This window comes from Heterodontus francisci, chromosome 23 (genome assembly GCF_036365525.1).
Source record: "Heterodontus francisci isolate sHetFra1 chromosome 23, sHetFra1.hap1, whole genome shotgun sequence".
Lineage (NCBI taxonomy): Eukaryota > Metazoa > Chordata > Chondrichthyes > Heterodontiformes > Heterodontidae > Heterodontus > Heterodontus francisci.
In genome coordinates, this window is record NC_090393.1 from 38,537,779 (window position 1) to 38,560,565 (window position 22,787).

A 22,787-nucleotide genomic window follows, 5' to 3' on the forward strand; every position below is an offset into this window, starting at 1 on the left:
CAGCTCTTTCAAAGAGCCAGCATAGGCATGATGGACCAAATGGTCTCCTTCTGTGCTATAAGATTCTATGAAGTGTGATGCCTGAAGTATAATTGATGCATGCTTAAGTACTCATCTTCCTATCGAGCTGTAGATTTGTTTTCATTCCACTTACGAATTTAATATCTAAAAAGATAATCGTATTTTGTCATTTTGCTCACTACCACTCGTGTGAAGCGACTTGGGATGTTTTGCTATGTTAAAGGCGCTATAGAAATGCAGGTGACTGTTGTATGCGTTAAGGGATTATTGCTAAAAGTTTATTCATGGGTCTTTGGGTTAAGATACCTTCTCTGAAAGAATGAAGAGGTTGTTTCCTTTTAAAAAATCTCTTAAAGGTACAAGTATCTGGATTCTACCAATTGCTGTTTTCCTTTATAATTTCATATTTTTCAATGTTTGTAGCACAATTGAATATTTTGGTGATTGTGAAGAAATATTAAGCATTAAATCAGTGAGCTCAATATATAATTATATACAGGAACAGAAGTCAAAGTGGATTTGCCCAGAAGAAGCTATAATGTTCAGTGCTATCTTGTATAATTTTGGCCTGTGACATCAGCTGATATTTATTCTAGAACTTGCAAGCCAGACTTTTTTCCCTCCATTTTCATTGACTGCTTGATAACTGAAAGTGCGTTGACAGTTCACTGATATGCCATTTGCCTGGGCACGAATGCCATAATATATAGATTTATTCTGCAGGGATATATAATTTGAGACCCATGGGCCAATCCAGGTCATCTCTGCTGCAGAACACTGCACCTCAAGAGTATAAAATAAAGCTAATGCATTAATCAATACTCTGCTGAATTCATGTACTGTTGCAATTAACAGTAATAGATTTAATCATAACTGGCAGCTGACTGTAGTTAATAGTATATATCTTAATCAGTATTTATTTAATTAAATTAATCATTAAATGAAGTAAAAACATGACGTACAACAGTTGCAGCGTCACAATTCCCAAATTAAACCTGCCAGCATAAAATATATAACAGCAAAATTGTAGCAAGCCGAGCAGCTGGTCTATTACAATGCATAAATCATCAATGAGTACTCTAGCTGACTACCAGTGCATTTAGGAACAGGAGACGCTCAGCAGTAGGAACGAGCTGCAAATCTCAAGAAACTGATCAGAAGTCCTATTATAAAGTACCAATTGAGATCAGATGTGAATGCAACATACTGGACTATTACAGTCCACTTTCACAGCAGTACAAAAGTATACAAAATTATTTATTCAGTCACGCTTGCGGACTGAATGGAGGTGTTTTGCAAAGCAGTCACCCAGTCTGCATTTGGTCGTCTCAATGTAGCGGAGACCACATCGTGAGCATCAAATACAGTATATTAAATTGAAAGTAGTGCAAGTAAATCATGGTTTCACCTAGAAGGAGCATTTGGGGCGTTAGACATTGAGAAAGGTGAATGTAAATGAGCAGGTGTTACATCTCCTGTACTTGCATGGAAAGATGCTATAGGAGAGTGAAGGGGTATTATGGGTGAATCAAGTGTGGACCATGGTATTGTGGAGGGAATGGTCCCTCCAGAATGCTGAAAGGAGGAGAGGAGGGGCAGATATATTTGGTGGTGGCATCACGCTGTAGGTGGTTGAAGATGAGGCAGAGGAAGCGAGGCTGAGAGAGAACAGTGCCGGAGACCCATGGTTAAAAGTAGCGAGGGGGAGTCAGTGGGAGTTTGAGAAAAAGAGGGAAAAAAACTCAAGGTGTGATGTCACAGGAAAGCAGATAAGAAGTGGATGTTTGGTGAATATTTATTTCTTCCCCTCTTTAAACTGGGGCATTTGTTCAAACTAGGAGCTGGGAAATAAAAAATTTCAATTGGGGTAAGTAATAACAATAAATGAGTTAATAAGATTATTAGCACAGAGCAGGTCTAGAGGCATTAATTAAAATCAATAGTTTAAACAAGGCACTGACTCGGTTCTAAAATAGGGAATAGAGGTTTTTTTTTTAAGGTGGTGGATGGGTAGTTGAGACCTGTTACTCCTGTGGCATGTGGGAACTTCAGGACACTTCATGTGCCTTGGGGGAGGAGTCTCCAGCTGCTTGAGCTCAGGGTTTCTGATCTTGAGGGGCAGCTGGAATCACTGTGGAGCATCAGGGAGGATGAGAGTTTTCTGGATTGTACGTTCCTGGAGATGGTCACCCCACAGGCATTGAGAGTTCAGGATAGTAGATGGGTGGGCATCTGGAAGACTAGGAAGAGGCAGAAAGTACAGTAGTCTTCAGGGTATGTGCCACTCTCAAACTGGTACTCAGCATTGGAAATTGCTGAGAGTGATGATGCCTTGAAGGAGTGCAGTCTAGACCATGGCACCAATGGGCAAGGGACTGTACAGGAGGGAAAAGCAAAGAGTAGAAATGCAGTTGTTATAGGAGATACCATAATTAGGGGAACAGTGGCATTTCTGTAACCATCATCGTCAATGATGTGTTGCCTCCATGGTGCCACAGTAAAGGACATCAGTGAGAGTGTGCAGGATATTCTGCAGGGAGAAGGGAGTGAACCAGAAGTTGGTGCATGTCGGTACCAACGACATGGCAAGGACAGGATTTGAGATCCGACTGTCAGATTTTCAGGAGCTAGGGAGGAAGTTAAGGAGTAGGACCTCAAAGGTCACTAATCTGTGGATTACTGCTAGTGCCATGTGCGAGTAGAAATAGGAGTATGGGAAGGATCAGTGTGTGGCTTGAGGCATGACAGAGGAGAGAGGGCTTCAGATTCTTGGGTCATTGGGATAAGTTTTGGGACAAGAGGCACCTATTCAAAAGGGATGGGTTGCAACAGGACTGGAGCCAATGTCTTTGTGGGAGATTCACTAATGTGGTTGGGGAAGGGTTTAAATTAAATTGGTAGGGTGATGGGCACCAGCATATAGAAGTAGAAAAGAGGAATAAGGTGCATAATGGAATGAGGGCGTTGGTTAGTATAGGGATGGAAGTAATTACTATATTAAGTAGGAGCTGACTAAGAAAGACTACGAGGAATACAAAGACTGATTTAGAGTGCATGTATGTAAACGGACAAAGTGTGGTGAATAAGGTTGGTGAGCTACAGCATAAATAGCCGTTTGGGAATATGATGTAGTGGCAATAACGGAAACATGGTTTAAAAATGGTGGGAACTTGGCACTTAATTCAAGGATACAATGTGTTCAGAAAAGATGGAGAAGGAAAAAAGGGAGGTGAGGTGGCAATACTAATTAAGGAAGACATTGTAGTGCTGGAAAGAGAGGATGTCCTTGAGGGGGTAAGGACAGAATCCATTTGGTTAGAGTTGAGAAGCAAAAAGGGTATGATGACATTATAGGGAGTATTCAATAGGCCTTCAAATAGTGAGAGAGATAGATGAGCAAATCTGCAGGGAAATCACAGTGATGTGCAAGAACTGTAGAGTGGTGATATTGGGGTCTTTAATTACCCAAATATCAATTGGGATAATGTTATAGTAAGAGGTAAGGAGGGGTAGGGATTTCTGAAATGTGTTCAGCAGAACTTCCATGACCAGTATGTTCACGATTCAACTAGGAAGGAGGCAATGCTGGGGAATGAGGTGGGCCACATGTCTGTGGGGAGAACACTTGATTATTAGGCTAGAAATGGAGAAGATCAAGGAACAGTCTAAAGTAGAATTTCTAAATTGTAAGAGGAATAATTTCAATGGGATGAGAGGGGGTCTAGCCAGTGTAAAGTAGAACCAAAGACCTATAGGAAAAACAGTAACTCAGCTGTTCGTGATCTTTAAGGATGAGATGTTTCAGATATAGGCTAGATACATTTCAACAAGGGAAAAAGTTGGGGAACTAAAACCAGGGCTCCTTTGATGACAAGGGAGATAGAGAATATAATGAAACAAAAAACGAGGCTGTATGATCGAGAACCAGGCCAAAAACCAATATGCTGAGAGGAGCAGTGAAGAGGGAAAATAAGACTGGTAAAGTGAGAATAGAATGACAGTTAATATAAAGGGAAACCAAAAAATCATCATCTGGCATGTAAATAGTAAGCGGGTCGTAAGAGGCGGATTGTGGCCAATTGGGGACAAAGAGGGTGATATTTGCTTCAAGGCTAGACTACTTAAGTACTTTCTATTGGTGTTACTAAGGAAGAAGATGCTGACAAAATATCAGTAGAAACCGAGTTGGTAGAGGTAATGGATGGGGTGAAACTTGATAGGATGGACTGTAAAGGCTGGCTTTGTTTAGAGTAATTAAGTTGTCTGGTCCGGATGGCTTGCTTCCAAGGTGGCTAAGGGAAGTGGGAGTGGAGATAGCGGAAGGGCTTGCCATAATCGTCTAATTTTTCCTAGATATGGGGGAGGTGCCAGAGGATTGGAGAGGGGAACATGTGATGCCCTTATTCAAGAAAGGATGTAAGGACATTCCTAGTAACCCTAGGCTGATTAGTTTAACATCAGTGATGGGTAAGGTTCTAGAAACAATAATGAGGGGCAAAAATCAACAGGCACTTGGAGAGATTTGAGTTAATTAAGAGCCAGCACGGATTTGTAAAGGGCAGATTGTCCTTGACTAATCTAATTAATTTTTTTTTGATGAAGGGAATGCAGTGGATGTTGTCTATATGGATGTTAAAACATTTCACAAAGTATCGCATAAAAGTCCACTTAATGAAATTTGAGGCTCATGGAATCGGAGGGTCATTTGTAAAAAAAATTGGTTTAAGGACAGAAAACGGCGAGTTGTGGTAAATAGTTTTTTTTTCAGACTGAAGGATGGTAGACCATGGTGTTCCCCACGGCTCAGTGCTAGGTCCATTGTGCTTTTTTTTGGATATATACAAATGACTTGGAAATTGGAATAGAAAAACATTTCAAAATTTGCTGATACCAAACCTGGAGGTGTGGCGAACTGCGCAGATGATGCATATCAACTGCAACAGGACATAGATAGGCTAGCAGAATAGGCATTCTAAGTGGCAGATGGAATTTAGTACAGAAAAGTGTGAGGTGATACATTTTGTCAGAAGGGATAAGGAGAGGACTTGATGGTAAAGTTCTAAAGAGTGTGTAAGGGCAGAAGTACCTTGGGGTTCATGTGTTCAGATCCTTGTAGGTGGCAGGACATACTGACAGAGTAGTTAGAATAGCACATGGGTCCTTGGGCTTCATAAATAGAGACGTTGAATAGTAAAACAGGGAAGTTATGCTGAATCTTTTTATAAAGCTCTGGTTAGATCACAACTTGAGTATTGTGTCCACTCTGATCACCACGCTTTAGGAAGGATGTGAAGGTTCTTGAGAGGGTGCAGAAGAAATTTACCAGAATGGTTCCAGGGATCTGGGATTTTGGCTAAACGGTTGGGTTGGAGAAGCTGGGGTTGTTAGCTTGGAGCAAAGGAGTTTGAAGGGAGATTTGATAGAGGTGTAGAAGATTGTGACAGGCTTTGATGAGGTAGACAACGAAAAGTTGTTCTCATTAGCTGATGTACAAGGAATAGGGGACGCAGCTTTAAGGTTTCGGGCAAGAGATGCAGGGGGATATGAGGAAGAACTTTTTTATGCAGCGTGTGGCGATGACCTGGAACCCGCTACTTACAAGTGTGGTGGAATTTGAGACGATTTTTTGAAAATTTATTCTTTCACGTCGCTGGCTACGCCAGCATTTGCCCATCCCCAGTTGCCCTTGAGAAGGTGATGGTGAGCTGCCTTCTTGATCCCCTACAGTCCATGTGTAGGTACACCCACAGTGCTGTTAGGAAGGGGGTTCCAGAATTTTGACCCAGCGACAGTGAAGGAACGGCAATATAATTCCAAGTCGGGATGGTGTGTGCTTGGAGGGAACATGCAGGTGGTGGTGTTCCCATGCGTCTGCTGCCCTTGTCCTTCTAGGTGGTAGAGGTCGTGAGTTTGGAAGGTGCTGTCGAAGGAGCTTTTGTGAGTTGCTGCAATGCATCTTGTAGATGGTACACACTGCTGCCACTTTGCGTCGGTGATGGATGGGGTGCCAATCAAGCGGGCTGCTTTGTCCTGTATGGTGTCGAGCTTCTTGAATGTTGTTGGAGCTGCACTCATCCAGGCAAATGGAGAGTATTCCATCACACTCCTGACTTGAGCCTTGCAGATGGTGGACAAGCTTTGGGGAGTCAGGAGGTGAGTTCCACAGAATTCGCAGCCTCTGACCTGCTCTTGTTGCCACAGTATTTATGTGGCTAGTCCAGTTCAGTTTCTGGTCAATGGTAACCCCCAGTATGTTGATGGTGGGGGATTCAGCGATGGTAATGCCATTGAATGTCAAGAGGAGATGGTTGGAGATGGTCATTGCCTGGCACTTAAATGGCAAGTTATATTCGTGTCACACATCAGCCCAAGCCTGAATGTTCTCAAGGTTTTGTTACATATGGACATGGATTGCTTCAGTATCTGAGGAGTTGCATTGCGCAATCCTCAGCGAACATCCCCACTTCTGACCTTATGATGGAGGGAAGGTCATTGAATAAGCAGCTGAAGATGTTTGGGCCTAGGACATTTTCCTGAGGAACTCCTGCAGTGATGTCCTGGGCTTGAGATGATTGACCTCCAATGACCACAGCCATCTTTCTTTGTACTAGGTATGACTCCAGCCAGAGGAGAGTTTTCCCCCTGGTTCCCATTGACTCCAGTTTTGCTCGGCCTCCTTTGTGCTACACTCGGCCAAATGCTGCCTTGATGTCAAGGGGAGTTACTCTCACCTCCCCTCTTGTCAGCTCTTTTTTTTGTCCATGTTTGAACCAAGGCTGTAAAGTGGTCAGGAGCTGAGTGGCCCTGGTGGAACCCAAACTGAGCGTCAGCGAGCAGGTTATTGCTGAGTAAGTGCAGTTTGATAGCACTGTCAACGACACCTTCCATCACTTTTCTGAAGATCAAGAGTAGACTGATGGGGTGGTAATTGGCCGGGTTGAATTTGTCCTGCTTTTTGTCTTCAGGACATACCTGGGCACTTTTCCACATTGCAGGTAGATGCCAGTGTTGTAGCTGTACTGAAACAGCTTGGCTAGGGGCACAGCCAGTTCCAGAGCAATGTGTTCAGTACTATTGCCAGAATGTTGTCAGGGCCCATAGCCTTTGCAGTATCCAGTGCCTTCAGCGGTTTCTTGATATCATGTGGAGTGAATCGAATTGGCTGAAACTGGCATCTGTGATGCTGGGGACCTCAGGATGGATCATCCACTCGGCACTTCTGGCTGAAGATGGTTGCAAATGCTTCAGCCTTGTCTTGTGCACTGAAGTGCTGGGCTCTCCCATCATTGAGGATGGGGATATTTGTGGAGCCTCCTCTTCCTGTTAGTTGTTTAACTGTCCATCACCATTTACGACTGGACGCGGCAGGACTGCAGAGCTTTGATCTGATGCGTTGGTTGTGGGATCGCTTGAATGATTGATTTCAGAAGGAAATTGTCCAGACACTTGAGGGAAATAAACTTGCAGGGCTGCGTAAATAGAGCGGGGAAATGGGAATGACTGGATTGCTCTACTGGCATAAACTCAATGGGCTGAATAGCATCCTGTGCCGTTATGATATGATCAATTGAATACGGAGGCTGGTGGGGTGGAACATGAGGGAAAGGGGAGCCCTTTTGTTGTTCTGGGAGGGAAGGGATGAGAGCAGAAGTGCGTGAAATAGAATGGATGTGGTCAAGAGCACAATCAACCATGATGGGGGTTATCCTCAGTTGAAGAAAAGGATGACATCGGAAGTGCTAATATGGAAGGTTGCATCGCCGAACAGATGAAATCGAGATGGTGTGAAACTCGAAGAATGGAGTAGACTCCTTACAGGAAGCAAGGTGTGAGGAAGTGTAGTCAAAGTAGCTGTGAACATAAGAAATAGGAACAGGAGTAGACCATCTGGCCTGTCGAGCCTGCTGCACCATTCAATATGATCATGGCTGAGAGGGAGTCAGTGGGCTTATAGTGAATATTGGTTGATTGTCTGTCCCCAGAATTGGAGATAGGGAAGGGAAGAATCAGAGATAGACCATGTGAAGGCAAGAGAAGGGTAGAAATTGGAAAGAAAGTTAATGAAATTTTCCAGTTCAGGTGCAGAGCAGGAAACTGCATTCGTAGTCATCGGTATACTGGAGAAAGAGGTGAGGGAGGGAGCTCAATCGTCCAGAATAAATGTTCCATGTATCCCACAAAAAGGCAGGCATAGCTAGGTCCCATGTGTGTACCCATAGCAATGCCTTTTATTTGGAGGAAGTAAGTGGAATTGAAGGAGAAGTTGTTCAGCCAGGCGGATGGGGACTGATTCACCCTTCATCCAAGGAAGAAGCGGAGAGCTCTCAGACTGCCCTGGTGGGGATAATCTTAGCTGTGATTTTGCAGCTTTAATTCCAATAAAAACATCTAAACTCTTGACAAACTGGAAGTCTTAATATCCACACACACATCTTGAAGGTCTACCAAGCAACAAACCTGACTTTTTCATCTAAAAGTCCTGTTGCATATCTGACCGTAAGGAAAGGTGATTTTTCAACTAAACATCAGGAAGACTAAAGCCATTGGCTTTACCCCCGTCACTAACTCCATATAATTGCCACTCCACCCCACCTCTGGCTAAACTAGTTGTTTGCAACCTCTGCATCCTGTACAACCTGAGCTGTGTTTCTCGATAGAAAAAAAGTCACTTACCTTCATAACATGACTCGCTTCCACTTTTCCCCAAACATGTACATTTTCAGTAGGAATTGCTTGTTAGCAAATAGGAATTGAAATAGAACCATAGAAAAGTTATGGCACAAAAGGAGGCCATTCAGCCCATCATGTCTGCACCAGCTGAAAAAACTAGCCGTCCAATCTAATCCCACCTTCCTGCACCTAGTCCGTAGCCTTGCAGGTTACAGCATTTCAGGTGCATGTCCAGGTAACGTTTTTTTTTAAAATTTGAGGATTTCTGTCTCCACCACCGATCTGGGCAGTGAATTCCAAACATCCATCACCCTCTGGGTGAAAAAGTTATTCCTCATGTCCCCCCTAATCCTTCTATCTGTGTCCCCTGGTAATTGACCTCTCCGCTAGGGGAAACGGGTCCTTCCTGTCTAACGTATCTAGGCCCCTCATAATTTTGTACACCTCAATTAAGTTGCCCCTCAGCCTCCTCTGTTCGAAGGAAAACAACCCTAGCCTATCCAATTTTTCTTCATAGCTGCAACTTTCAAGCCCTGGCAACATTCATGTAAATCTCCTCTGTACTCTCTCCACAGCAATGAACTTCCTGTAATGTGGTGACCAGAACTTTACGCAATATTCCAGCTGTGGCCTAAGCAGCGTTTTTTACAGTTACATCATTACATCCCTGTTTTTGTACTCTATACTTCAGCCAATAAAGGAAAGCATTCCATAAGCCGCCTTCACCACTCTATCTACCTGTCCTGCCACCTTCAGGGACCTGTGGCTAATTTTTCTCTACTTAATACATTGAGGCCAGTTGTACCATCCCTACCACTGCCTTAGCTGAAATTAGCTAACTCAGCGTAGACAGGGGATCCAATCTAGGACCTTCTGCTTCTATGTGACTTGACTTACTGTCAGCCATTGGAGGAGCTGCTGCTACTTGACACAATGTTTATCCTAGTGCCAGAAATAATTTTGTCCAGAATTTTCTATTTTCTAAAGGTTAAAATTTGAAGCTCACTTTAATTATGTAGGTAGAATTTTGAAATGTAAAATAGAGAAATTGTTTATATATTAGTCATGAATAGTTCGACAATCTGTACTATATGTTCTTGTAACACAGCACAGTCTGCCTGTAACTATTTCTATCACAGCATTTTAATGGACCAGATTTTGCTTGATTGGGGGCATCTAGTGGCATTAGACTTAGAACTGCATGTTTAGTTTTTAAAAATTGTTACGCACAAGGTTGCTGGAAGTGTGAGCTGATGGTGCAGCAAGGACAACAGGGCAGCTAGGTGAACAACAGGGCAAACCGTCTATCTCTTTAACCAATGAGATGAAAGGATTGAGAAATAAGCGGGAGAGTGAATTAGAATAGGTGAATTCATAGGAACCTAAGAACAAGAGTAGGCCATTTAGTCCCCTTGAGCCTGTTCCGTTATTCAATGAGATCGTGCACAAAGAGAGAAATAAAAAGAGGGAAAGGAAGATTGAATTCAGAGAGAAAAAAGAGATAGGAAAAATAAGAAAAAAGTCAAAAATGTAAAATTTGACTTTAAGATCTAAAATAATTCAGAACCTGAAAGAATGAGACTCTACTTATAGTGTGCTTTTTGGGCAAGAGGAGTTGATTGGCAACCATTAACAATTACCACATTGTACAGAGTACTTACTTTGATTACTAAATGCAATTTTTTGTAGTGAGCTTAACACATTAAATGTGCACATGCAGCAACTTCCTGTAAATGATGGTGAGGTAAAGGATGAGATACAGTTTTTGCAAGTTAATGGCGGAGCAGCGCAAATTGGCCAGCAACTTGTGGCAATCCTCAGTTCACGGAGTACCTCTTCTCACCAAAGGTTGCTAGCTGATTTGTGCATCAGTACCAGTTTGCGACGTTCAGCTGCCATTAGTTTTTCAGCAAAATCTGGCAAGCTTGGCACATAGAATGGAAGGAACCAAATAGATTACATTATAATTAAGCTAGAGGTAAAGGCATTTTATAAAAGTTAGTTGGATTGGTATTTTCTATAGCATAGGTGGCAAGAAGGCTGCAATTCAAAAAAAAGGGTTTTGATAACCCAAGTATGTCATTGAAGCAATCAGTAAGAGCAGCTAAATATTGCATTACAGACTGTAATCCACTTGGGGTTCCCATCAGATTAAAAAATGAAACTAACAATCACTGCGGTAAGCTGTAAATGTGAGTCTTTTGGGTTATTTTTATATGTTGAAGCCATCATTATATGTTTGCATTTAACAATGTGGGAACTGTTAATGGACTGTGAGATGCAGAATATTTGGCGCTGATTAAATCTACACAGGAAAACAGATGATCAACATTCAATTATAAGACGAGAACCGAATTGTTCTTTTGACAGAAACTGGTGTCTCCTTTCTTTGTCAATATGCATGAAAGTATTCAATAACCTGTTTTTAGTTGGTCTAATCCAATACTTTAAAAAAAAAAAAATCCTATCTTAAATTTGAATGCAAAGGTTGCTTACTCTAAAGCAAAAAGAATTTGTAAAATTACTGGATATCTGTTATACCTTTTGTAGGTTGCCAGGAAAAAATTGTGTTTGCTTTATAGGTTTAAAGTGGTTTATAGAACTGGCATGCTCTTGACAGCTGCCTGTCCTTAATATGATAACGAATTGAGTGGGAAGTTTCCTGGACAAGTAACCCTGGGTTGACCACACTGCATACTCACCATCTTTAATAGTAGCTTTATTCAAACAGTTTAGTAGATCTTATTCGTGAGTAGTCTGGAATGCAGATTATAGTTTCTGATGTTCATTGTGATCCCAAAGTAGCCTGAATGTGTCATAACAGGCTTCTCGACCTTTTTTCTTCAGAGCACCCCCGACCCCCATGTTATAAAAATTCCACGGATCCCTGTAACACTAGTATTTTTTCTATATAAAAATGATCTTGACATAACTCCAACTCACCATGTTGCTGCTGCTGTTCTCTTGACAAAATATGCGGGTTCCCATGCCCATCCCACTCCCTATTTTTCTCTTCATATGAGCTTCAATCCCCTGTCCCTCACTCTCCCTCCTTTCCCCTCAACCCCTGACTCCCTCTCCTCCTGTTCCTGGCACATCAGCTGATCCTGGTTGTCTGCTTGATTGTCAGTCAAACAGCATTTCCTCCATCTCCAATACTTTTATAACAAATAAAAGTATGCAATGAAAATGGGAAAAAAAATTGAGACCCGTATGATTTCGCGCCCGCCCCGGTCCAAATTGCTCACAGCAGTATTTTATTCCTGGCAACTCCAACACAATCCTAGAAGATTGAAATCCTAGCTGAGGCCAACATTGGGTATGAATTATCAGGTCTGCCTATGATGCCTTCTTGGTAGAGCAAGATTGCTAACACTCAAGTTATAAACTCACAGGTGAGTAATGAATGAGGTTAGACATCAAAGGGTAGCCGGTATCCTTGTAACTATACTACGGTGTGCCTCAACCCTTTGAAGTCAGGAGAGAAAATGGGGGTACAAATTACAGTTTCCCAATGTTGACATACTCTGTTCTTTCATAAAGACAGCGACTCATTGTTTGACCCCAGCAGCTACTTTCCTCCTTGCAGCTGCCACCTATTTTCTTGCCCTTCATGTGATTCGCACTTGCAACCACACTAACAAAAACAGGACAAAAAATTCAAACCTGAAATGGAACCAACGTACCCACACACTAAACTACCGTTGGCTGATTTCAGAAGTCGCAGGATACTTGAACTGAATGGGTCATATTTGCCACTGGTGACATGTGGCAGTGACAGGAATTGGGGAGCAGGGTTGAAAATAGAAGAGCAACAGCCTCAGTTAGCTAAGGGGAGGGGAAAGCAACAGCTCATGGTGCGTAGCATTAGGACAAATGTGAGGGACGAATTATGCAGTGGGACCTGTGAGAGGAGGGCGGGGTGAGGGGAGGAGATTTGCACTCAACAGCCAATGACCACTGCGCCTCTCCCTTCGTAGTGAGCGGGGGCCTGGTCTCAATGGCAGCTGCCACAGTCGTCATAGACAATCGGGAGGGGGAAAACAGAGGTCCCGGTTGGGGGTCAGAACTGCCAGTTTCCTCATCTGGGTCCCATCTTTTTCCTGATGGTGTATTTTTCTTCTTTAAATCCTGGAGGTCATTTATGGCAGAACCCATGAACCCTTCTCATGGATCCCTGGTTGAGAACCCATGTGTCATAGAATCATAGAATGTTACCACACAGAAACAGGCCATTTAGGTAATCATGCCTGTGCTGGCTTTTTGGTGGAGCAAACCAATTAGTCCTACTCCCCTGTTTTTTTTTGCACCAATAACCCTATAAATTTTTTCTCCAAGTATTTATCCAATTCCCTTTTGAAAGTTTTATTATTGAATCTCCTTTAACCAGCCTTTCAGGCAGTGCATTCCAAATCACAACTCATTGTGTAAAAATTATTTTTCTCATGCCAGATTTGATTCTTTTGCCAGTCACCTTAAATCTGTGACCTCTGGTTACTAACCCTTCTACCACTGGAAACAGTTTCACTATCAAAACCAGACATGATTTTTGACATTTCTATTGAATCTACTCTTGCCCTTCTTTGCTCTAAAGAGAACAATCCCAGCTTCTGCAGTCTCTCCACGTAACTGAAGTCCCCCATTCCTGGTACCATTCTAATACATCTCTTCTGCACCCTCTCTAAGGCCTTGACATCTTTCTCCGAGTGTAGTTCCCAGAACTGGACACTGCACCAGCGGAGGCCTAACCAGTATTGTATAAAGGTTTAGCATAACTTCCTTGCTTTTGTACTCTATTCCCCTATTAATAAAGCCCAGAATTTCATGTGTTTTTTTTAAACAGCCTTCTTAATTTGTCCTGCCACCTCAAAGCCTTGTGTACATATACATCCAGGTCTCTTTGTTCCTACATGCCCTTCTAAAATTGTACCATTATGTTTATGTTGCCTCTCCGGATTCTTCCTACCAAAGGGCATCATTTCACACTTCTTTGTATGAAATTCCATTTGCCATATATTTTGCCCATTTCACTGGTCGGTCTGTCCTCCTGAAATCTGTAACCTTTCTTTTATTATTTACTACATTTGAGTTTTGTGTCGTTTACAAACTTTGAAATTATACTCTGTATCCCACACCTGGGTCGTTAATATATATCAAAAAGAGCACAGGTCCTAATACTGACCTCTGGGCGATGACAGTGTACTACTTTCAGTCTGAAAAACAACCATTCACTACTATTCTCTGCTTTCAATCCCTTTGCCAATTTTTATCCATGCTGCCACTGTCTCTTTAATTCCATGAGCTTTAATATTGCTCACAAATTTATTACGTGGTACTTTATCAAATGTCTTTTGAAAGTCCTTGTACACATCAACCACACTACCCTTATCAACCGTCTCCGTTAATTCACCGTGTTGGAATATAGGAGCAGGAGTAGGCCATTCAGTCCATCGAGCCTGCTCCACCATTCAGTCAGATCATGGCTAATTCATCTGCCTCAACGCCACTTTCCCGTGTTATTCCCATATCCCTTGATGTCATTAGTATCTAGATATCTATCTCTTTCTGTCTTGAACATGCTCAATGATAGAGCTTCCACAGCCCGTTGGGGCACCACCCACTGAGTGAAGAAATTCCTCCTCATCTCAGTCTTAAATGGCCTATCCCTTATTCTGAGACTGTCCCCTGGCTCACCAGTCAGAGGAAACATCCTATCTCTATCCACCTTGTCATGCCCTGAAAGAATTTTGAAAGTTTCAATGAGATCACCTCTCAACCTTCGAAATGCTAGAGAATACTAGCCCTGTTTCCTCAATCTGTCCTCAGAAGACAGTCCTGCCATACCAGGGATTAGTCTGGTGAATCTCTGTTGCACTCCCTCCATGGTAAGTATATCTTTCCTTAGATGAGGAGACCAAAACATAATACTCTAGGTGTGGTCTCAGCAAGGCTCTATACAATTGCAGCAAGACTTCTTTACTCTCTACTCAAAACTCCTTGCGATGAAGGCCAATATACCATTTGCCTTCCTAATTGCTGGCTGCACTTGCATGCTAGCTTTCAGTGACTCATGAACAAGGACACCTTGGGATATCAACACTTCCCAACCTCTCTCCATTTAAGAAATGCTCTTATCTTTGTTTTTCTACCAAAGTGGATAACTTCACACTTCTTCACATTATTTCCATCTGCCATGTTCTTTCCCACTTACTTAGCCTGTTCATGTCCCCTTGAAGCCTCCTTGCATCCTCCTCACAACTTACATTTCCACCTTTTTTAGTGTCATCAGCAAATTTGGAAATATTACATTTGGTCCCCGCATCTAAATCATTTATATAGATTGTGAACAGCTGTGGCCCCAGCACTGATCCTTGCGGTACCCCACTAATAACAGCCTGTCATCCTGAGAATGACCCATTAATTCCTACTCTGTTTTCTGACTCTTAACCAATTCGCAATCCATACCAGTATATTACCCCCAATTGCATGTGCTGTAATTTTATTTACTAACCTCCTGTGTGGAACCTTATCAAAAGCCTTCTGGAAAATCGAAATGCACCACATCCATTGGTTCTCCTTTATCTATGCTACAAGTAACATCCTCAAAGAACTCCAACAGGTTTGTCAAACATGATTTCCCTTTCATAAATCCATGTTGACTGTTAGGAGAGCTATATAATAGACAGCTGATCAGATATCACCCGTTTTACAGCTGCCTAATACACAGCTGTCCCCACTTTAATTTCCATTGATTTGAATCAACGTTTTACACTATTGCCCACAGGCAAAATCAGCCCCCAAATCTCAACAAAAACAATTGGGAACATCAGAAATCTTCAGGCTCTGAACCCTGCCAAGAAGATATTTCAGAAGCAAAGTTAATCGAATTGCTCTAAATATTACCTCAATGTTTTCAGCTGCCATTTACTTCTCTGGGTAACTAAAATATCTAAAGCTCAATATTAATCTTCTAACGAAAACATGGCATTCAATATTTCAGAACATCATTGTTAAATTTACTTGGACAAGTGTATTTTCTGTGTTAAAAGCCTTTGTGCATGTGTGACCTATTCTCCACAGCTGGTTGAACTCAATCCTTACACCACACATATGTGACCTGTACCGGAACAATCCATGCTTATGTGATTGAGGCATATCTGGTTTGTCTTGCTTATGAGTCAGTTATTTTCTATACGCAGATCGCATTTGTTTGGCCTGTGTTCATATGGTCTACAAATAGACGATTAAGTCTGTGATCTGCAACTGCTAGTTAGCTGCAGTAGTTTGATCATTTTTAAGCAACCTTGTACCCCAGTGATGCAGACATGTGTAATAGGGACCTATTTTATTTATTATACCAATAGGTCATCTTATAGTTGCACTTCTGTTTTGCATATTTTTATTCAGATTCAAAATAATCTGGTTTTTAATTTAAGCCCTGATGCATGATTTATAAGTTTTTAATTTTCTTGAATGCAGTTTAATTCTTCCACTGCACTGCAATAACTCAGTTTGCGAAGCTAGTTTTCTGGTGTAGACTTATTTCAGATGAACCAAATGGGATGCACAAGTCTACGTTTCTTAATTGTGTTTTTAGATGGGTATCTGTTAATAAAACCTCTATCCTCAGTACCACCTTACTTTATAACTAGCTGGTCTGTGGCGTTGGTCATAGACAAAAATATAAATTATCTCCGTCATCTGTAACGATCTTTGATTCTTTCTCCTAATTCTTTCTATCATTCTATTTTGCTTCTACAGTGTGTGTGTCTGTAGCTGTCTTATACTTCCCCTTGTCATCTGTTGTCCATTTGTGTCTTCTATTTCACTTTTCTATATATGGAATCATAGAATGGTTAGAGAAGTGCATCTCACACCTGATTGGTTAATTTATACAATTTGTATCTTTATCTTTTAAATCCCAGGACGTGCGGCAAGACAGTAATTAATGCATGCCTAGATTCCTAGATTCTCAATGGCCATGAATCAAAAATGATAGTTTAAAGGTTTATTCATCTATGGATTTTTTTTGTTTAGGTATGCTTATGACTGTGTGATATATGGATGGGATTCCAAGTGTATGATGGGGTTGGATTGGATGAGAACTATGGGAGTTCATAATCTACCACATGGGCCTGACCAGCCATTCTACAATGTTCTTGTCCAGGATGGTTCATGCAGATATGCTGCACAAGGTAAGTAAATACTCTGATCTATAATGTGCCTATATAACGATAATGCAGGAAAAGATTAATGGTCACTTGGACAAATGTGGATTAATTAAGGATAGCCAGCACAGATTTATTAAAGACAAATCATGTTTAACTTGAGTTTTTTAATGAGGTAACAGAGGGGGTTGATGAGGGTCATGCGGTTGATGAGGTGTATATGGATTCCGAAAGGCATTTGATAAAGTGCCACATAACAGGCTTTTCAGCAAAGTCAAAGCCCATGGAATAAAAGGGACAGTATGAAGTTGGCTCAGTGATAGGAAAACGAGAATAGTGGTGTTTTTCAGACCGAATAAAGGTATACAGTGGGTTGCTACTGTTACGGCCGAAGCGGGAGTAATGCACTGTCAATTCAGTCCCATTACTCCTCAGGTCGCAGCATATTATTAAAGTTTCCCACCTACCAGAAATTAGCCAAATTAAACGCTTTTTAGTAACCCTCAGAATAAAATGCACCAAACCAGATATCTTTAAACAACAACAAATTAGCTATTTATTAATAAAATAAATCTTAAACCATATTGAGATAAATCTAGGTCTAAAGACCTTGTAACTACTTCTTCCTCCTCCCTCATGCACGCACACATACATTCAAAAACCCAGTGGTTAACCAGTTTAAAAATGATGTTTAAAATTAGAGCTGTTGCTTGGGAATAAAATAAGTAGCTGGGTTGTAAGTCCTGGTGAGTTATGTTCCTGGTTGGTGAGCTGTCCTAGAGTCAAATAGTCAGATGCTACTCAAAGTTTCCAGGCGAATTTGACGAACAATTTATAATGGATAGGCCTTCAAAGTACTTCAGCTGCAGCAAGCGTCACACAGATCTTTCAACAAGGAATATAGCAACAGGTCTATCTGGATTTTTAAATTGACATTATATCAGTAGAGACTTTACTGAGAATTCTAGAACTTCCAGAAACACAAAAAGGCAACAGAAAGTCACTCCTGAGGTAGAGAATTCTTAGAGATTGGAAGTAAAAAGGAATTTGCTATCTCCAACAATGTAAAGATTCCATTTCAGGGGTTTTTCCCCCTTCAGATCAATGTAGATTTTCTGCTGAGAGACAAAATCCTTCCTTCCTTCAAGGAGCATGTTTCGCTGGACTGCCAGTTCTAGCCAGTCTTTACACACAGACAACTGATGCAATGCAGCAGGTGGCCTCTCCTCTCCTGCTGTTGCCTAGGAAACAGGCTTGCTGCTTGCTCACCCTGTTCCCAGAGAATATAAAAGTTTCTCTCCATCTTAAAGATACACAGCCCCCTTTACTTTTTACAGGAGAAAATAAACACTTCTAGACACTACTAGGACCACTGCTTTTCTTGATCTTCACTAATTTCCTAGACTTGGTTGTGCAGAGCACAATTATAAAATTTGCAGGTGACACCAAACTTGGAGGATAGTGATCAACTTCAAGAGGATATAAACAGGCTGGTGGAATGGATGGACACATGGCAGATGAAATTTAATACAGAGAAGTGTGAAGTGATTCATTTTGGTAGGAAGAACGCGGAGAGGCGATGTAAAATAAAGGGGGCAATTCTAAAGGGGGTGCAGGAGCAGAGGGTGTATATGTGCATAGATCATTGAAGGTGGCAGGAAAGGTTGAGAGAGTGGTTCATAGAGCATACAGCATCCTAGACTGCATTAATAGGGGTACAGAGTACAAAAGCAAGGAAATTATGTTCAACTTTTATAGAACACTAGTTTGGCTTAAATTGGAATATTGTATCCAATGCTGGACACCGTGCTTAAGGAAGAATGTGAAAGTATTGGGGGGAGAGAGAGGGTGCAGAAAACATTTACGCGAATGGTTCCAGGGATGAGGGACTTCTGTTACTTGGATAGATTGGAGAAGCTGAATCTCTTCTCCTTGGAAAAGAGAAGGTCGAGAGGAGATTTGATAGGGATCTGGACAGAGTAGTTAGAGAGAAACTGTTCCCATTGGCGTAAGGGTCAAGAACCAGAGGACACCGATGTAGGTGAATGGCAGAAGAACCAAAGGCGACATGAGGAAAACCTTTTTTTACGCAGTGTGTATTTGGGATCTGGAATGCATGGCTTGAGAGTGTGGTGGAGGCAGATTCAATCATGGCTTTCAAAAGGGAATTCCATAATTATCTGAAGAAAATTTTTTTTACAGGGTTACAGGGAAAGGGCAGGCTGGTGGGACTAGCTGAGTTGTTCTTGCAGAGAGCTATCACAGATATGAAGGGGTGAATGGCCTCTCTGTGGTGCAACCATTCTATGATTCTATGTGTAATTTGTAGAGTAATTTATTACCATTGATAACTTGGTGCTGATATTGGATGATGCAGCAAGCTGATGTTCTCAATAAATTGTACCGGAGAGTTGTAGAAAGCTGATACATGCTAGGGATTCCCCTGAAGGCAAATTCTCGGTCAGAGCTATGGCATAGGGAGGGATGTTGAGCACAGGCAAGTAGGGAAGGCCAGTTGTCGGCTGAATTATACTGAGCTTCTCATTGCTTACTGAGTTTAAGATTGATTGAATCCTAACCTTACGATGAGGAATTATTTCTGGATAAAAGTTGTTAATTGACCTTCGATTTGCTGCATTACAGTATCAGGTTGAAAGATAAGGGGCAGAATTTTTCAGCCCTGCCTTGGAGGTGGGGTGAGGGGGTGGGAAATAGCAGGAACATGGGGTTGGGGAATAGTGTGGAGCTGTGTCGGGACTGCTCTCTAACGCATTCCCACCACTGCGGAAGGCAGGGAGACAGATCGGCTGCCTGCAGAATGGAGGTGGGCAGCCAATTAGCATTTTTAACGCCCCAATTAGGGGCGATTAAATGGTCTGCCAGCATTTTGCCGGCAGTGGAGCCGCCTCCCACTGTGTGTGGAGGCCACAAGCTCCTTTATCTATCCGGTGGGGCTGCCTGCTTGGCCCTTCTGAATTTTTATTTTAAACTTACCCCTCTGAGGGCACCTCCATGTTGAGGCACCCTCTTGATCGCCTACCTGGAAGATTCAGCCCACAGTAGCAAGCTTTGTTAGTTGGCGTGTCCAAAGTAAAGAAAAACACTATTTTGTGCATGAAATGAAACATATTTTAAAATAGCTCAGTTGCTGTAGCATTAAATCTTGAAATAAACTGTTAAATGTTTTTCAAAAGATTAAATAAAGCTTAAAAACTATGTGTGCCTTATGTTCATAACCGTGCTAAACTGTATTCTTAGTGGTATGATATATTTTATTTATTCCTCATTGTTTGTTTGCTGTTCCTTTTGGGTGCCATCTAAACCTTGAATAGGTTGCCAAGCAGATGATCTAATTCCAAACCTTCGACAGTGTCCCTCCACAACTACCTGCTGTGAAAGGGCAAAAAAAACCTTTTGAATGTCACTTCATGACACTCTTGCACAACACCAGACAACACACATTGGAGTGTGATCACCATTTACAATCACTAGCTTGTGTTCTTGCCCTAGCCCAGTTCAGTGTAGTGTTTTCTGAGATACTGCTTGAGGGGCTCAAGAATTTTGCCAGGACCATCTATATTCGATACCACACAGCCACCGATATCTTCAATCTTTGTTGGCTGCGTGCTCAACCAAAAAGTCATGCAGATAACCATTCATTACAAACTGTTTGCTGATGACTGTGTGTCACGTGCCCACACTCTCGGGCACATCCTTTTATTATCTGACTGCATTGCTCAGGCAGCATAATATTTTGGCCCTCACAATCAATTTCAAAGAAACTGAAGTGGTAGTCCAGCCCATACCTGGCCATCCAGTTGCATATCTTGTGGTTACAATCTGTAACTTAATATTTAAAATTCTGTTACCATGGCAGCATTCTCTCTCACAAAGCTACAATTGACCACGAGTTCACATTTAGATTTACAGCATGGTTGGGGAAGTTAGATCCATGACCAATTTTTCCCCATCTTTTGTTTACAGCAATACCCAACTCCTTAGCTGATCTTTGACTTAAGCTTTAGTTAATCTACCCATGCAGAAGTAAGAATGCTACTAGTTCTGGATATTTCGTATATATAAATATATATAATCTGTAATTACATGTTGTTTTAAATTTGTGTCCTGATTTAATGTTGCAGAAAACCTGATTTTTAATCCATCACCAATGGAAATAGGCCATCAAGAAGTTGGTCGCTACTTTTCAGAATTTTCTGGCACACACTATGTTGCAAATGAGGAGCTGCAGATCCAGTACCCAGATGACATGATGCTGACATCACAACTTGTGGAGAAGGTATATAGCCATTCCTGAGTCATTTTTCAGGAACGAATGAAGCGTTGCAGTGAGCATGTATTTAATGAACAGAATACACCAAGTGAGTCTCATCAGTACAGGCTTGGAAAAATGCTGCAAGTATCTCAGGGCATCTTTTGCACCGTATATAAATTATCACTGAAAGCAGACATTTTGTCGAAGCTTTTTGTCTTGCACTCATCAGGACAAATGGCAAGATTACCAATGTAAGGGAAAGCAACAGATTTATACTGTATGAGAAGAGCGTGTTGATTGGTTGGTTGGCAATTGGACTCTGGTAGAGGCATTGCCATGGAGAATTCACCAGTTTATGGTGACTGAGAGTTAACTGCCAAGCTTCGTTTAGAATTTAAACCAGACTGGACTCTGGTCAAGGCATTGCTTGGAGGAATGAACCAGCGAAAGGCTGTCACTTATTTTGTTTAGCTGAAACAGGCGCAATGTTCTTTCTGTCTGCAAAGAACAGGGCACTGTGTATTAATATATGTAGCTTCCAGTACGCATAAATGCGCCACACTGCGAGCCCGACTGACAATCTTAAATTGGTTGTTAGCGTAATTCTTCGCACACTGAGGATTATTTAGCAAATGTCCAATCGTGGAATCACATCTAATGTTGGACACTGTTTTGAGTTTTTCAAGCAGGGGCTGATTGGGTATGGACTGTACCTTGCCTGTTGCAAACAATCCACCAGTCTTTGGGACGTATGGCCGATATACCTAGTATCGCACTGGCATTGAAATTCATATTTCACATTACTCATTTGCGTGATAGGCAGAACATCTTTTTGGCTTGATGGCAACATCCTTTTAGTGGCGAACACCACATGCGTTGCTACTGCAGAGTAGCAGCGTGAAACAGCTAGCTTCACCTGTTGCTCAAATAAACTGGTGCATTCTCCATGGCATCGCCTCTACCAACCAGAGTCCACTTGCCAACCAATCAGCATTCTCCTCTATTACAGTATAAATTTGTTGCTTTCCCTTACATTGATATTCTTGTGATTTGTCCTGATGAGTGCAAGATGAAAAGCTTCGACAAAATGTCTCTGTTTTCAGCACCTTACGAGTTTGGGGAACCCACATATACATAAATATATATAATGATGAAAAAGATACAGAAAATATATCTCATTTGGTAATGCCCATTACTGAGGCATTTGATTTACTGTTGATGATTTGCAGTGTCCCATTGTATAAGTCATAATACAAAACTGTGTTCCATTAATGAACACATCTGTATAAAATATTGTATGACAATAAAATGAGCTTCCTGGAGATGTTATTTTGTCAGTCTATTTTCATATACTTCTCACATAAATTGTGTGTTAAACATTGCAAGGAATGTCTTTTTCATAGAATGAAAGCTCTGTTTTTCTGGTGTAAAAGAATTCTGCTGGCAACCCACCATGTCAGCTGTCCCAACCAGATAAACCACCTCAAATCATATCTGATGGGTCTGTCTCTGGATAGAGAGTGTTGATTAGAAACTGTCAAACTATCAACCAGAGGAAATTTTTGAGACACAAAAGCTTTGCTTAGTAGTGAATGATAACTATCAGTGCAGAGCTCAGTTGAGCTTGTGCCCCAGTGTTGTGAAAGTGTTATTTT

At 41.6% G+C, this 22,787-nt stretch overlaps 1 protein-coding gene across 2 annotated transcripts in view; it reads left to right on the forward strand.

The window, feature by feature from the left end:
- fbxo21 (F-box protein 21) overlaps positions 1–22,454 on the forward strand; it is a 54,123-nt gene extending 31,669 nt beyond the window's left edge. For both annotated transcript variants that reach the window (XM_068055128.1, XM_068055130.1), the window contains 2 exons: positions 16,729–16,886; positions 21,002–22,454. In XM_068055128.1, coding sequence (XP_067911229.1) covers positions 16,729–16,886; positions 21,002–21,174 — 331 coding nt within the window. In that variant the 3' untranslated portion in view covers positions 21,175–22,454. The remainder of the gene's footprint in view (positions 1–16,728; positions 16,887–21,001) is intronic.
- The last annotated feature ends 333 nt before the right edge of the window (positions 22,455–22,787 follow it).